At 45.6% G+C, this 17,367-nt stretch overlaps 2 protein-coding genes across 3 annotated transcripts; both read right to left on the bottom strand.

The window, feature by feature from the left end:
* Positions 1-9,077: 9,077 nt before the first annotated feature.
* Positions 9,078-12,495, bottom strand: LOC109734312 (aminomethyltransferase, mitochondrial). The gene is made up of 3 exons (XM_020293521.4): positions 11,359-12,495; positions 10,156-10,274; positions 9,078-9,810 (listed from the first exon to the last, which is right to left on the bottom strand). The coding sequence occupies exons 1-3, from the start codon at positions 11,935-11,937 to the stop codon at positions 9,264-9,266; spliced, it is 1,245 nt and encodes a 414-aa protein (XP_020149110.3). The 5' UTR covers positions 11,938-12,495; the 3' UTR covers positions 9,078-9,263.
* Positions 12,496-12,549: 54 nt separating this feature from the next.
* Positions 12,550-15,459, bottom strand: LOC109734313 (signal recognition particle 14 kDa protein). 2 transcript variants are annotated; one of them, XM_020293522.4, is made up of 4 exons: positions 15,244-15,459; positions 14,881-14,974; positions 14,674-14,783; positions 12,550-13,043 (listed from the first exon to the last, which is right to left on the bottom strand). In XM_020293522.4, exons 1-4 carry the CDS (start codon positions 15,244-15,246, stop codon positions 12,858-12,860), a joined length of 393 nt encoding a protein of 130 aa, XP_020149111.1. In that variant the 5' UTR covers positions 15,247-15,459; the 3' UTR covers positions 12,550-12,857. The 2 variants fall into 2 exon arrangements, with proteins under 2 accessions (XP_020149111.1, XP_073365149.1); XM_073509048.1 differs by lacking the exon at positions 15,244-15,459 and having other exon boundaries at positions 14,881-15,076.
* Positions 15,460-17,367: the final 1,908 nt, after the last annotated feature.

The following is a 17,367-nucleotide window of genomic DNA, read 5'->3' as shown; positions in this document are numbered from 1 at the left end:
AAGCGCTTCTGCACCAACTCCCATTCGTTTCGCCCACTCGTTCGCCCATGTACACACTGGCATCTCTACATGTCACCATGCCTTGGGCGTGTACGTGTAAGGGAATCAAATCTTTCATCTACCCCTGTCGGAAGGAAGAGATATATCGATGCATCCATCTCCATCTCGTTTTCTCTTTGAGAGCCAATTTGGTTTGCCCCTGCTCCCTGATTTAAAGCTTCAATTCCGAAAATGCCACTTCAGGCTTGATTTTGACTACGCTCTTGTTTCCTCTGGTTCCCCGGTGCCATATGCGTTGGATTCTCTTTGCGGCCAGGAAGCCTGAAAAGATCTTTGAGATGGGTGAGAATAGATAACTAAAGGAAGTTGTTGATATCGGATTGGACATTCTCTTCTGAGGACAGGATTCTAAAGCTCAGTGTATAGTATTATATTGGATGTCCCTCTTGGCAAAAAAATTACATGACTTATGTATAAACTAGATGCCCCGGGCGTTGTTGTAGGAACTTTGTTAAAAGAAATGCATAAATAGTTGCTACAAAATAACTAAAACTAGTACTATAAAGCAAATATATGTTTACAAATAATTAAAAAATATGAAGCATACAAAAAGAGAATTTTTAAACAATTGTGGTCAAATAATGTCAAAATGTGAAGGATGCACTACATAAGTATATGGAGTTGCTCAACACATATACGTTCAATACAAAAATGGAATGGAATATAATAATTTAGGACTAACATGCATGTATTGCTGATGTGACAGCACCGGATGCATAAACTAATTAATGCAAAAGGTGTAATTTGTAACTAACATGCATGACTTGTTTATGTGCCATATATTTGCATGTCTGGCAAAAATAGGTAGTTGGTTATAGAAATTTAGAAGGTGTAACTTGTAGGAGTAACTTACATCCATGACTTGCTTATGTGACATGTTTGCATGTCTAGCAAAAATAGTGTGTTCTAGATATTTAGAAATAGAAGATTGGCTAGCTGCCCGGTGGCCGTAGGTGAAATCTTTGTTAGTTTTATTCTGAATCAATTTGCATGTCTATTTATGGATGAAAAAATAGAACTTTTAAAACACAGTCGGCTCTGCATCTATGAATTCGAGGTGTCTAATAATGGTGAGCCGCGATGGATAATGCATGATGATGTGGTTTGGCGTGCTTAGAACAACTCTAGAGACGTCGTATTTGACCGAATGTTATAGTAACCATCCGTACGATGTTCTTGAACAAAAAGATCAGTCTAGCAGAGTCGTCACCTCGCGCTCCACTGAAACACACTGCAAAAATCGTCCCGAAGTCTCCCCATTTAAGGGTGGTGGAGGGAATATAGAGCTATTGATCCAACAAATCTTGGCGCTAGGGACATTTCAAGACGTGCCCGCTCTCCTGACCGCCAGCGCGCACATTGTCATGCCACTCTCATCACATGGCACTGCTCCTCGCCGCTAATCCTTTCCCAGCCCTAGCACACCTCGCCGCAGCCTCACTTCTACTTTTAGCTATCCGGCCGACTACCACCTCGGCACCACGTGAGCTCTATATGGTATGCCTCTTGCATCATTCCTCATTTCCCTGCTCACACGCCGGCAGTGCACCATCGCCAACTCTATCTCGTGTGACAACCATGACACATCTCGCCATCTGGTCTCAACATATTCGACAATTTTCCCCAAGGCATATATTTGCCACAGATTTCTATATGTTTACTTGTCTAACCTCTCATATATTCGTGTAGATGACATAGGATTCACAATATCTATAGATGATATCGGCGGTAGACAAAGAAAATGATTTGTTGGATTCACAATACTTATAGATATAAGTGCATTACCAATGGCATCCCTCAAACTACTCGCAAACGTCTGGACCACTCAGTCTAGAAGCTTTTTGCCATCCAACACGGTGCCGCAACTTTCCATCGATGCGTCCTCGCCTACAAATTCCCACAAACCGGCCACAAGTTGGCAGGAGGTTTGCAGTAGTTCGGACCTCCATCACATAGGACTCCGACACCCCCGACCCACTCAAATCCCCTCTCCTGGACCACTTTCCCCCCACTCGATCCCTTCTCGCTTTGCTCTGTATCCGCACCCTCCTAGTCCTACGTCCCACTATACTACTCTGCTCGCCTCCCAGGCCTTCTCGGGTGTCTGCCCCAACGCGCCTGCTCGCCTAGGACTACGCCGCCATCCACCCTGAGTCCATCCGCAGCCATGTATCTGACGCCCCCTAGCAACGTCGTCCATGCCGGATACCACGTGCGGCAAGTGTTTCTGCCAAATGTCATTGATCTTTTTTAACATTATCATTGTTTGTTTGGAGAAAACACGATGGCTGGGTAATCGGTGATGGAGGACGAGTTGTTGTGCCATGCATGATTGGCCATAAGTGCGGACTTTGTAGGCATTGAGCAAGGGGACGCGGTGTTTTGGCTATATGTGCAATCTTGGTTTCATGATAAAAATCATTTCGCGCCTACAACTTACACGTGATACACATGATCGCAATGTGAAGTTGCTAGCCCATCATTGGTGCATCGACTCAAACTCCGTCGTGAAGTATTGTTGTGCGATTGCACAAGTGGACAGAAGGTGGTATCGTACTTTTTTACTTCTTGTTGTTCTAAATGTTGATCAATCCATTAATTCACTCAACGTTTTAACTTGAAACTTACCATGTTGTATAGCTCGGATGCGCTATTGTGTTGTACCAAACAACAGGTGCTAAGCAACATTGTTGGATGTTTCTCAAGGGGTACAACGTCTGATGACCAACATTTACGGACACTGGTGCATTGTTGGACTTGGGTAATGTTGAATTTCTATCATGAATTTTAAAAGCTTGTTGAACATCCGATTACTTCGGTCATAATATTTATTTTTGAACTATTGGTATCCTAGAATATTTACATTTTATTTATGGATGAATTGTTCTATTGCTATTTTCTTTAAATATTTTGAGTGCTCTGGACATAGGAAAGTAAATAAATAGAGATAAACATTTGATAAATGGGATTAGATGACAGGCTTCCGTATTCATGTCTCCGAACGAATAGGGCAGGTTTGGTTGCCCACGAAAGCTCAACCAGGCCCACTGTATGCAACATCTTTTCGGTGTTGGGCTGTTTGGTTACATGCAAACACTGTTGGGTTTGCATATCATGGTTCTTAAGGCACCTCGGGCCTGTATCGCTAGAAACGCTCAATTAATCGTTTCGAGTGAGTCAGCCCCGAGCGATACTCTCGAGCCCACGTGGGTGGCTCTCACATGTGTGTATGTGGTTTGTGGGTATTTTCTTCTAAGCAAGTCTTTAATCACACTCATCCCTTCTACACAATCGTGCTTCAATTTGCGATAAGTTGTATACGAAAAATATGCACCTCGATGTTCTGATTCCATTCAGGCAATCCGATTGTAGTTTGCTTCACTCTATATGTTGAATTTTGTATTCATATTTGAAGCTTTGTTGGACGAATTTTGACAAATTCTTACACACGGTCGACCGTTTGAAGTTCCCTTTGAGGAGTAGTTTCACCTCGCTGCTTGACACAACTTTCGTGTTGTGTGTTTTTTGTTTCACTAATCATAGACGAGTAGATCTACATGTGACTAATGTGTTGCCGTCGGTGTAGATTAGGGAGCAACCCTCGCTCCTCCAGATGCCGGCGCGCCTGCTCGCGCCGCAGATGGTGAGCTTCTTGGCGGCCGAGTGAGGCACGCCAGGCAGTGTCTCGGCGCTTGGTCGCCTAGGCAGAGGCCGCCGGTGAATGCCCCACCACTGTCGGACTGTAGGGACGCGAATCCCATCGGCGCGACGACTCCGGGTAGAGCGGCCAGGAGCGGCAGGAGGACAAAGAAGAGGAGGGCAGCGAGGATGGTTATGGTGGTGAGCGCGTAGGCGGGCGCCATGGACGTGCGTGACAGCCCCTCGTGCTGGCGGTGACAGTGATAGTGAGCCAGTGGAGGAGAAGTCACCATAGATCAGACTCGGCTCCGGTCGTAGTGGCAGTGAACATTCGAGTTTAACCTCTCTGTTCAGTGTAGTTGTTAACTCCTAATCATCATGCATGTATGAACCAAACACCGGGTAAGAAATGCTTCCACGATGCAACAACATATATGCAGGTAACCAATCAATATGCAAACGTTATATTTTGACTTGTATCTTCCCAACCAGCCTCTACTCAACCTTGCCTTTTTTTCATTCAATCTCCAAAAAATGGTGCAGGTAACGCGCCCATTGTGAATCTGATTTGCGGCAAGGTATTGGAGATGCCCTAAGAACTATGCTGCACCAGGGCAAAGGCTCAGACAAGGTGCGCCACCTGTCGAATTCCTAGTAGCATTTCGTGCAGATTCCCACTACTTCACGCATGTGGGGCTGTATATGCATCCTTAGAATGGGAGAGATAGAGGAAAACTGAAATATTTTATTTATGGTTCATCATAGGTGTGGGGGCGTGCGGGCTTTGCACTTTTGCAGCGCATGTGATGCGGCTGATCGATCGTGCATGGAAAGCACAAAGGGGAACCGAATAGCTTGTTTATGGCCCCCCGCAAAAAAAGCTTGTTTATGGAAAACAGTGTGTTTATGTTGTTATGTCCAAATTTGAGATTAGCTTGTTTCTCTCGTCCTTTCATGTGTCCATCCATGTTCCACTCCACCATTGATGACTTGCTACTTCTACAACTCTCCAAGATCTCTCGAGAGATGAAGACTGCAGAGAGCAGAGAAGTACAGGGACAGAAAACACCTTGGTAAATGGATAGCCTTAAACATAAACTATTATATTTGAATTGTAAAAGCGTCTTATATTTTGATACGGAGATAGTACTAGTCTGCTACACTGTGTACCATATAGTGCATGAGTATTGAGCAAGAATGGAAATAAATGATGTAAATTGACAATGCATAATAATACAACGAAGCAAAGCTAGGACTCTCATCCAGAACACATGATTAAAGGAATAATCAGCACGGTGTGCATGATGTTGCAAATGAATGCAAAGGCCTTGCGACATCGAATGCGGATGTGGAATTGATCGAGAGGGCAAGAAATGAGATGCCCCTGGCTTTACAGATTGGGAATATATAAGATGCCCATTTGCAAGATCGATCCACCACGTTGGCTCCCTCCAACAGTGGGCTGAATTAAAGTACGGGATGGTTTGTGTGACAGGCGCGTGCGGTCGAGTTGATTTATGCGTGCCTGCGTGTGCGCCCTCGTATGGTATCCTGTGGTGGGTCTGGTTGACCTCTCCCTTGTGGAGCTTTTCTCCTATCGCCTCGATCCCTTCTTCGCTCCATTATTGCTGGACATATCGCTCTTTGATCCGTGGATCGCCATCATGGAGATGCGAAGACGATGAGGGAGACATTGGCTAGGAGAATAATAACCGCCATAGAGACAACACGAAGACATGTGCCCGTGCCTATGAAGTATGAACGCAGCACACTCCACACGCAGATGATTCTGTTACATTTCGCCCTTTCAATATGAATATATTTGCACTGCATAATATGATGATTTTGTTACATTTTCCTTACAGTTAGTTTACAACCATCCTTTCCTGGTCCGGAGCTTCAAATGTCTCTTTTACACCTTATACTGAACTAAGCATGTCTGCCCTTCATGACGAACCAATAGTACGTTTTTATTTATTTTGAATTGGCAGGCAAAGTTTTTTTTTTAGGAGATTGGCAGGCAAAGTTAGTGGACAAACTGTTGGAAACTTAGGCAAGTTCAAAATGAATTCCAGTAAATAATTCATGACTAGAACATTAACAGACGGAGAAGCACTGTAATTAACTGGATACAGTGCTCAAACAGTATTTTTTGTATTTTTGTATGTAAACTGGTTGTCACTTTTTTAAGCATGCTAAAGAAGACGCAAATGCATAGCTTTGTCTGCTATGAACAATGTGTAGCCGATCAATGAGCTTCCGAGCCAGTTCATTCTAGAAAGGTGGAAGAACACGATTAGATTTGGCAAAGAGAAAAAATAGTTCTGAGATACACCAAACACTGAATGATACAATCAGGTTGGACGAACACTCTCCCGAAGAATTGAAGCATTGAGAAACACTCTCCTTGACATGAAAAGAAATATATCTCAATGGGTATATCGTAAAGTTATATTGGTTTGTTTCAGTGAAAATTTGGTTGGTGGTACTTTTGTCATTTCTATGATTCAGGTCGTGTAGTGACTTGTATGGAATTGGCGCATCTTTGTTCACGTGGAGAACCTTTGCTATGTTTATTCTAATGTCATTTGGACTTGATGATATTCAGCAAGCTGTACTGTTAAATTGTGCTTATTTTTTATGATGCACTGTTTGCTTGTATTCAGTAATATTCATCGCATTTAGACTTTCTACGATTATAAAAATCTTCTTATAGAAGTCTAGTTCTTTCTTATTTTAGAAAAAGAAGTCTTGCTCTCCTTTCTTGCCTACTTGCGTTGCGAGCCGATCTTCAAATTGTTACGGAGAAGTCGTATTGTTCTGTCTTGCCTTGGTATTTTTGTATGTTTGGCCGTTGTGAGTCTGATTGCCAAAGCTTTTGTTTGCGTATCCTATGATAGTAGAATCTTTCATTTGCATAAACCTGATCATGGCAAGATCCATCAGTTTGGTAATTTTCTCCAACGAATTCGCAACCACATAATCAAACAAAATCAAATTATATTCAATATAGAATATCATACACCAAATGATTACATCAGAAATTAGAAGAGATGCATTACAGGGCTGCAACAATAAAAACAAACAGGCTTGGACGGCAGGAACCTCACAGCCACATAACACAAGAGCTTACATAATCAGGTGTAGTGCAGCAGCAATGTTCTCTGCTAGTACTCTGCTTCAGCTACAGCCCATTGCAAATTCAGTTAGGTACATGACTTTGCAATATTCAGTGAACAGCTTCGAGGCCAAACGCACTTGTTGGCATTTTTTATAGAAGAAACCTTCGTGAGCACCAAACGCTCAAGCCGAGACTTGAACCCTGGTGGGCTGGCTGCAAACTTCCGCGCCTTGCCTAATTTAGAGAACTAGTAAGTATGCACGTGCCACGCACGTCGTGTTAGAATCAATATTTATATGAAGATTACATTTTCATTCAGATATAGCGATACTTAATCTTACATTTTAAAAAGGAGGGAAATACTTAATCTTACATGAGCAATGATTTCGCGTAGATTCCATGTACTATGTGAATTTAATACTGGATGGGACTTAAACAGACTTGCCTAAAGCATATTGAGATTAAATCCGGGACCAGCACTCAGAAATCAAGAATCCTAATTAACAGCCGTAATATTCCTCCCTTGCTAGCCCATACGACCAACTTTTTTGGGCGATTGGATTGTAAAGAAAATATGAAGTGGCGATTCTAGAAAAAGCTGGGGAGGGGGGCGATTCTCCATAGCACTTCGTGGTTATGATTTTATTAGGCTATTTATTACTTCATTTGAACCATTCGGTGTGTTTGAATTTGAATAAGTTGGTTTGTAAACTATGAATTTGTAATATTCATGAATTATGTGGAACTTATTTATTATGTTTGTTTTTTATATGTCTGCTAATATGTAGTTGCAATGCATTATGTAATCTAGAATTGAAACACTTTGTCAAAATCAAAAATTTACATCACTAAATTTAGGATTCGGCTAGGTTCGGCCAAAACTTAGTGGAGTAAATTTACTTTACTATAGTTAACTCGGCGGTTTACTCCTCTACTGTAATTTTTTTAGAGGGGTCGGCTAGAGATGCCCTTACAAAGGTATAGATAGAGTGACCCCTAGATAATACAGTACTAGCAGTATGGATCAAAGGTTACCACAAACGAGTAGTTACACTTAAGAGCATCTCCAACAGGCGCGCTAAACAAGCGGCGCGCCGCAAATTTAGCCAGTTTAGCGCGCGCGCAACCCGGCGGGTGGCTCCAGCGGGCGCGCAATAACCGCGCGCGCGGTATAAGGAGTTGGGCGCGCGGTCGGATCCGCTATCTCGCGCGGTGTATTTGGGGCGCCCGCTTCCGCGCGCGGCACACTCGAGCGCTCGCGCTGCACTCTCTCTTCTCCGCCTCCTACGCCCCGCGCGCGCCGGCGTTGGCGAACTGCACCCCATGGACGCACGCGCCGACACCCCGCTCACCCCATCCTATAGCCGCGACCCCTCCACCGCCGCCGCCGCCGCAAACCCTAGCCCTGGTGGCGTTGGCCTCGCCTCCGTCGGAGCTCCTCCGACCATGGGTGGCGGTGGCCTCGGCGCCATGGGTGGCATGGGTGACTTCGGAGCTACCGTGGGCGGTGCAATGGGAGGCATTGCTGGCTTTGGAGCACCCCCCGACGCTATGGCCACCATGGGAGGCATGAGTTTTGCTTCTCTCATGGGAGGCATGGGTGCACCTCCGGCCGCCATGGGCGGAATGTCTTTCGATGTGCCTCCTCGCACACTTTCCCATGAAGATGCCGTTGAAGATCTTGCCAACACCGTCGGAGCTTCACGTGATGCGGTGCGCGATGAGGAGAGGGAGGAAGATTCATCTTCGGAGGCGGAAGAATCGTCTTCCGAAGATGAGGACGAGGACGAAGACGAGGACGAGGAATGATGTGTCTTTTATTTGTGTATTGAACTTGATTTGCATTTTGAACTTGGTTGGATGAACTTGTGGGCATGAACTTTTCTTCATCAACTTGTTTGTGTGAAATTTTATATGTCATGTTCATTGCATTTTGAATGTTTCAACTTCATTTTGTGTTCAAAATGCCATATATGCAATGCCCCGGTGAGTCACGCGCGCTGCATTTTTTACGCGCTGCTGGAGCGGCGCGCGCGCTGCATTTTAGCGCGGCTGCTGGAGCCAGCGCTGCGCGCCGCGTCAAACCAGGCGATGGGCGCGCGGCAAAGCAGTTTTTTGCGCGCGGCGCGTTCGGCACCTGTCGGAGATGCTCTAACCTTTATAAGATGACATCTCAAAGGGGCACAGGTCGAAAGCTCGTCCGTGGTATGTCTGATAGATCTATGCCTCAGCACACATGACATGATCGCTTCTGGGATAGCAAACAACGCACCGGCATATATTATTATTAGAAGGGTAGAGGAGAAATGTCAAGCTGTAAGAGGAAGCCCGACAGAGGTTACAGCTGCGGCAGCCTGCCATGAACAGGCCGCCATGGCAGAGTCGCGAGAGAAAATTTGCAGTCCAGGGAGCATCCATCCATTGTTTCTCTTTTGTACACAACCTAAGGGGCCTTGTAGTACTTGGTGGGCACGAAGGGCATCTTGGTGACGACGGCGTCGTACTGCTTGCCGCGGACGACCACCTTGAACTCCGTGCCGGCCTTGTGCAGCCCGTTCTTCACGTACCCCATGGCGATGTTCTTCTTCAGGCACGGGCTGAACCCGCCGCTCGTCACCTCCCCGATGTTCTCCCCGGTGCCGCTCACGATCTCGCTGTGGCTCCGCGGGGGCGGCCCCTGCGAGAAGATGCCCACGCGCCGGATCTTGGGGCCTTCCTTGAGCTGCTTCAGGATCACCTCCGCGCCCAGGAAGCCGCCCTCGGCTTTCCTCCGCTTGCCGATCGCCCATGAGAGGCCCGCCTCAACTGGCGTGATGTGCTGCTCCATGTCGTTGCCGTACAGGCAGAGGCCAGCCTCCAGCCGGAGACTATCGCGGGCGCCCAGGCCGGTCAACCTCACCTTGCCCTCGGATTTCTCCAGGAGGGCCTTTGCGAGATCGACCGCGTTCTCTGATGGAACAGAGATTTCAAAACCATCTTCACCGGTGTAACTGAAATGTGAAGTGTTTCAGAGACAGAAGCAAATTGTTCAAAACAATAACATCATCGATGGATAGACACATAAAGGACTATATAATTTGAAAAGCTAAAGTAAGATGGCACTTTATCGATTGTCTTTAAGCAACAGTCACCAAATAACCTCCCATAGACCCACTTTGGCATGCCAGATTGAACAGTAAAGTGATTTTCAGTATTTATGAATTATGATGGACAAGTGATGGTTGGTCAATGTAAAAGTTAGTACTGATGCTCTTAAGGAATTGTCCTGGTATTAAAGAAAGGAGCAGAGTCATAATATGGAAACTGGAAGTAATAATGGATTAAAAGGATTATACCCAGTTCTGGTGAGGAAGCAAGCAGATCCATTGATGTCAATCATCTTGAAATCACTGAAGTACATTTTGCTCAAATCTTCCTTTGTCAGCAACTGGAGAGTTGGTGCAGCAAGAGGACCCTGCTCATGTCAAGGAACAGAGTTACAATGATGTCTTCCTGTAAATTCGGGAAATAGTACATATGTAGGAGAAGTATCAAATATACATAATTGCCACTAAAGTGAAAATTTTATTACTTCGACAAAACCACATAAATAGTGCCAAGGAAGAAGTTCAGAATAGAAAGATCACTTCCCCTGCAATCTAGAATAAAAATTCTACGTCGTGAAGGGCATTTCTATCTTTTATGAATAGATGTGCAAACATTTATCTTCCTCTTGCTGAAACTTGAATTGGGTTGTTATGCACTGCTGCTTTCATAATTTCATAGGACCTCGGAGTTTTTTTTTTTTTTTTGCTGTGAAGAAAACTGGCAGGAGCAACTGTCTTTTCTATTAGGAGAAATGTCTGCTGTCACAATCCAATCTAGGAACCACTGGACTACATCAAAGTGAAACCACATGAGAAACTTTAGCTCGAGATTCCACCAACTGAGAAAAAGACGCACAAACCTGCTCAACTACTACCTCAGAATTCAGACTGAGAATTGCATCTTGTAAGAACTAAGAAGCCAAAACTTGACCAAGCAAGCAAGCACCGCAATTGCCAATCAAGAAATCTCACCAAGCAGCAAGATAAAAAGGAAATCCCTAGATTTTGCCATCTACACACCATGAAAAGAAAATTCTGCCATACTAGCTGAACTCATAGTCTATAGAAGATCAACAACAAACAATAAACTGACATCATCAATGACACTATTAATGCCTTTTCCCTAGTAAAGCTAAATGTTATTCTGAACTAATTACATTGAAACTCAATTTCACAAACAATGAACTCAACCGAATCGCAATGTATCAGCACTCCATCATAATGCAAGTACTTCCCAAAATCTTTCCTGACAGAAATGGGCCATTTATTTATGGTAATACCCTTGTAGCTCCTCCAAGTACTACTGCATTCCCTAATCCTAGAAATAAATATATGTATCCAACCTTGGGAAACTTCAACCCATTGCAGGAATCAATTACTATTAACCAAAAAAGCAGGAAAGGTACCAATCAAGATGAAGAGGGCAGGCAAGGGAAGGAAGCGCCAGCTGACCTGCAGGGCGAGGAGGGAGCGCTCGTCGTGGACGTGCCACTTGACGTCGCCGCCCTTCTTCTGGAACGCCTCCATGTGGGCGCCGATGTGGGCGAGGTCCTTGTCCCTGCACCCGGCGTTGACGACGAGGTAGACGTGGTGGTCGTTGACCTTGGTGACGACGGAGTCGTCGATGGCGCCGCCCTTGTCGTTGGTGAAGACGGTGAGGGAGCCGGTGCCGTCCTTGAGGGCGGCGACGTCGGCGACGACGAGCGACTCGAGGAAGGGGATGGCCTGGCGGCCCTGCAGGCTGAGGCCGCACATGTGGGAGACGTCGAAGAGGCTGCCGTTGGCGCGGCAGTTGAGGGTGGAGTCCATGATGGTGTCCTTGTACTGGATGGGCATGCTCCAGCCGGCGAAGGGCACCATCTTGCCCCCGTGCGCCACGTGGAAGTCGTAGAGCGCCGTCTTCTTCAGCTCCGCCTCGGCCGCCTCCGCCGCGCCCGCGAGGTGGCGGCGCGCGGTGGTTGCGGCGCCGGAGCCCGTGGAGGAGGCGGCGGCCCGGCGGGCCAGCGTGGCGCACGCGAGGAGGCCTCTCATCGTGGCGGGGTGGGAGGAGTGGTGGTGGGGGGGTGGGATGGGGAAACAAAAGATGAGATTTTGAGGGGTGGTGGTGGGTGGCGACGGGGGGAGGCGATCGGGAGTGGGTGGTGGCAGGCAAAGGGAGGGGACGAGCTGCTGCTGCCGCCTCGGCGCGAGCTCGGAGGGGGTTTGGTGATGATGGATCAGTGAGCGATCAGTGCTAGCCTTGTTGGCTATCGGATTATTTTTTGTTGGGTTTTTGTCCGGCTTTGGTGGTGGATGGTGACGGCTCTCCCTCACTGCCGAGCCGTGTGCAAAGATTCGTGTGCTGCTGGTCTATAAAAAGAACAGTTGGCAGATTCTTGTATACGAATGGTAAAACATGTTGCAAGTTTTAAACGGCAAAGAAAATAAGTTTGAGATCGGGGACGCATGGCAGGGAAATGGCTAGCAAACGCCAACAGTGAGACCATCCTGATAGGGATCCAAACGACAAAAGGATGGCCTCATGTTCATGCTTATTCAGCAGCTGCAGAGAGGATGCAACATACATATAACCCACAAATAACAATACCCTGGCAGCAACCACTAGCATATGGGATCGAAAAGCAGAAACACACCAGCATTGCCTTTCCAACAACCAAGCTACAGATTCTTCATTCATATCATCATAGGCCTAAAACCATCAAACCATTCCAAACTGAACCAAGACTTTGGTGGTCAGATCTAGCAGTTCAAGAAAGCATGCCCATGCCATCTGGAAGAGGCTTACAACCAGAACAAAACGCTGCTTCAAAAAATGCCAGGCGAAGACGCGTCTCTATATAGGTATTCACAGGCTTCATCTCGCGGACATGAATTAAGGGTAAAAACGGGTGACAACGTCTTGACCGCACATGTGCGCGAAAAAGGACTCGGTGAATTCTGTAAGTACCTCACTACTTAGACCCTGCGGACTTCTTCGAAGATGATTTCTTCTGCTTCTTCGGTTCCTTCTCGGGTATCTTCTCTGCCTCGACCGTCTTCTTCCTGTCCTTCCTCTCCCTCTTCTTCAAGGCATGCATATGGGCTTTAAGAACCAGGGCATACGAAGCTTGGAATTTCAGATACTCCTTTGCAGACAGCTGAAAGGCATGGCAAGCACGGTAAGGTTCACTGATTGGTCCACAAATGCAATGCAATTGCCAGGACAAATATGTTGAATAAAATACAATATGTGTTTATGCCACCATGAAAATAAAATAAGTCTCGGTCCTCATAACCAAAACAAATTGCAGATGACAGTTCTCTGATGACATTTCAGAAAATATTTATAGTATTGCCAACATATCAGAAATATAGCATGAACATTTACCGTAAGCCCTAAGTGCACATATTTATCCAGCCCTAAGCTAAAGCACTTGGTGGAAAAAATGCCCCTACTTTGGGGAGTTGCAGAAATTTGATATGGCTGGGGGCAAATAGGTATGCACAAAGATAAACAGATTAGTTCATGTGAGTATTTGTTTTGTGTTATCAGGATATGAAATGGGCAGGCATGTTTCCAAATTGACAGCAGACATCATTACTAATTAGGATAGCTAGTAACCCTTCTACATGAACATGAAGGAAATATAAGATAACAGAAATAAACAACAGTTTTGTAGCCATAAATAGGGATGCCCTACATCACCACTTCAACCATCAAAATTAAAAGGAGAAGTAAAACTGTTTAGTAAAACTGTTTAGTAAAACTTAGGTCATGGGAATTAGGAGTCTTAACATGTCAATTCTCCTTTTTTTAGATGGACCGTGATATAATTACTAAGACAGGTTGCACAGATTGCCAGCAACAGTGTCTTGTGGAAAAAGATGCACATAGTTGTTTTGTCGGAGAGCTTAAATGCACGGGTTCACATCGATGCATATCCTTGTCAATGGTAAATGCTCCTTGATGAGGGCTTTCACAATAGCTAGATAAGGTGATACCATGAGGTGCTACGACATGATCTTGGGAAAATATCATTCAGGTGTTTGCAAAGTGGAAATAGATTGTATACACTTTGATAAATGGTGTTCAACTGATGTAAGATGAAACAATTAATGTGGGTCCTCACTGGTTCATGCAATTGAAACTTGGCAATAGCAAGAAAATCTGTCCCATCCTTCAAATTTGCACCAATTGCTGAACTATCTTAACAGTGGTAAGTTCTAGCTCTTTCCCGTTCAGTAATAAGATTGCTAATCAGGACAATTCATTAGTGATGGCCCCCTCTTCCCACTGCCCTATTACTAGTTTGCCTACAGCTGTAGCAATAGAGAGATAATACTGCATAAAAGACTTGTACCACTATGGTCAAAATGTACCAAACGTAAGTGCTTCATTCCTCACTTTATACTTGTCATTATGCTACTAAAAGTTACTGCATATCCCCCATCACTGAGATGATCGCGATATGACACAATGATCATATGTACAGTATATCCTCTCTACATATTCAGGTCACTGAGTTGATTAACCTACCTACCAATTTCTCAATACCAACCAAACCATCGTCAACTGGAAGTAACAACCAACAAACATTCTATCAGCATGTGGGCAAACCTATACAGAGGAAATATGCAAATGTCTGACCTATAATTCACAATCCTTGCAAAACAGGGGCTAATGACAATGACTAACAGCGGCCTGATTACCACCAGGTACAGAATCAATGCAAAACACATTCAACAGCCATAGTGCCGAACCAGCAGCAGAAAGAAAGTGAATAATACCGAGGTGGAGATGTTCCTCTTGCCATCGGTGGCGCGGACCAGGCACCGGTACTCAACAGGCTCCCCCTTACTCGCCATCTTCTTCAACCTAGCCTGACACTTCATCGACGCTGCGCACATCAAACAACTCGTCACATCAGACTTGCTGAACCCATCAAATCCACAACCCACACCACACGGAACCAGCTGTAAGGGGAGAGCACTCACATCGCTTCATGGTGACCCACACGGAGCCCTTCTCCGTGCTCCGCTCGTACATGTTGGTCAGCTCGCTCAGGAACGGATCTGCCTGCATCAGCACCTGCACAGACCACGCAATGCCGCGAGTACACATGGTCAGAATCAGTTCGAGAAAGCAGGGCGGAGTTTCCGCTCCGTTTTCCACCATCGATCTGAACTACGCGACGCCCGGAACTAGTGGAAGCGGCCTAATCGGCTCCAAATTCTAGGGCAAAACCACGGGGAGATCTAATTCTCCGCCGAGTTCCTCGCACCAGATCGCGATTCTCGGCGGGATGGGCATCAAACACGGCGCAGATCGGAGGAACAGAGCATCGGGCAGGAGATTACCATCTTGTGGAGGGTGGTCTCGCGATCGCCGAGGGAGCGGAGGTCTTCCCCTTGTCCGCCGAGCCTTGGTCTCCTCCTCTTCGTCGGCTCCGCCGCTGGGGTTCGGGTCGGAGATGGGGGAGGGTGGGGTATTGTGGGAAGACGGACGGGGGAGATCACGGGGCGGGGGAGATCTGACGGATAAGGTGGCCGGGTGGGACGGCGGGGGCTGTGAACTTGTGGAGGCAGCCTTGGACTGGAGGACGGAACGGTGACGCCGACTTTGGGATGGGAAGAGAGGACCGTCAAAAAAAAAAACGTAGGAAGAGAGGCAGAAACGCCGTGATTCCGTTCCTTGGGCTTGGGCTGAACGAGATAAGCATAATACTCTTTTTTTATTTTATTTTTATTTTTTTATTCTCCGAATTAATTGTGTCTTAAGTCAAAATTTATGAAATTTGGTCAAACTATAAATTTTTACAATAACAGATGTATATGATGTGAAAATATATTCCATGAGGAATCTAACGACACTAATTTGGTATCGTAAAAGTTAATAATGCTTTTTTTTATAAATTTGATCAAAATACAGAAGGTTTGACTTACGATAAAGCTAATATACAGAGTAAATCTATCCCTAATAATAATAAAGCACGGATTGACTCCTTGGGTTCACCGTCACAATACGCTTTCTTCTAATGTCATAATACGCTTTTACGGTTTGTTTAGGCAAAAAAACGTTTCGATCCACTGCCCTTCCGTCCGCAACGAAAAATAAATTGTGGCTTGATCTCCTTCTTCTTCACGGACACAAATACTAGGTGTATCCGTCGAAAAGCTCCTTTAGTGCACGGCGTCTAGTGCTATGTTTATCGGCACCACACCTTTGCATGTGGATCTGCACAGCGCAGTTATGAATCGATGTATATCAACGCAGCGTTTCCATTACAGCATGTAGTACATCACTAGTATAGTCCACGGTTTGGCCCTGGATTCATCTACTGGTAGCAGCAAATGTTCCCCGATCGAGCCCCTTAGTATGACGAATTCTGGCTCAGGTAGTAAGTAACTTGCACCAGCCATGGTACACATGCCGACCACTTGTACCGAATCGGGGGTGTGGTCAAGACCGGCAGAGATGCCAGCCAAATAGTTTGGCCCCACACTACCTGCCTCACCCATGCCCAGCACATAGTTATCATGCACATTTAAGGCGTTTATTTATTATTCCATAATCAGTCATTATATTGATTTTATTCTGTAGTTGCCTCAGATGCCCAAGACAAAATCGTTGTCCGGCGGGTTTAATTAATAAGCACTATATACTGCATGCATTATGTGGAACATGATTAGGCAAGGAGTTATCTCTCCCGCAGGATGAATAAAAACTTTGATTTATTAGCCAGCGTTTGAGCAAGTTCACTTGCGGCACTTTAGCTAATCACGTGGGACTAATCACGGACGGCGTGCAGTGTTATATGAGCCACACAGTTACATGCATGCAGTTCTAACCGGGTTCACGCAAGCAATTTTTTGTTTATGAAACTTAATTATTTCCATTACTAACCATCAGACATACTAATTGCCCCGACACTCGCCCGGTACATAGCATTGTAACCATCTGTTTTGATCAGACCAGACGACCCTTCTCGACTTACCCCCGGCTAGTTAGGATTGATCTCACGCTAAATTGCTAACATATACTCCTACATGATACTAACCGATAGAGCTATGAGATCGATCCTAACCTGCGCAACACGTTTACAACAGCACACGCAACCCTGCACAGTTTATACAACACCGTTGTACAATTTTTAAGAGTGGAAACACTGGACTTATCCCACACAAAGCACCACATTCAGTAAATTTCAAATTAACAGTTTGATTAATCAATCGCCAGGTTAGAGTTCTCACACAGACCGCTAGCTGTCATGGTCCTTCGTTTAAAGACACTAAATACCGGGGCCAAAACTTATGCGAGGCCAAAATTCATGTAGGTCATGCAGACAAACACAAAGTGCCCGGGCCAAAATTAGGGATGAGCCGTTCGTGTGATATGTGGGGCCAAAATTCATTAAATAGGTGTAGGTCTCATGCACTGTTCACCTGAAATGAGCGGGGCCAAGCAGACACGAGGATGCATCC

Source organism: Aegilops tauschii, chromosome 2, assembly GCF_002575655.3.
Source record: "Aegilops tauschii subsp. strangulata cultivar AL8/78 chromosome 2, Aet v6.0, whole genome shotgun sequence".
Lineage (NCBI taxonomy): Eukaryota > Viridiplantae > Streptophyta > Magnoliopsida > Poales > Poaceae > Aegilops > Aegilops tauschii.
This window is presented reverse-complemented; position numbering and strand designations above follow the sequence as displayed.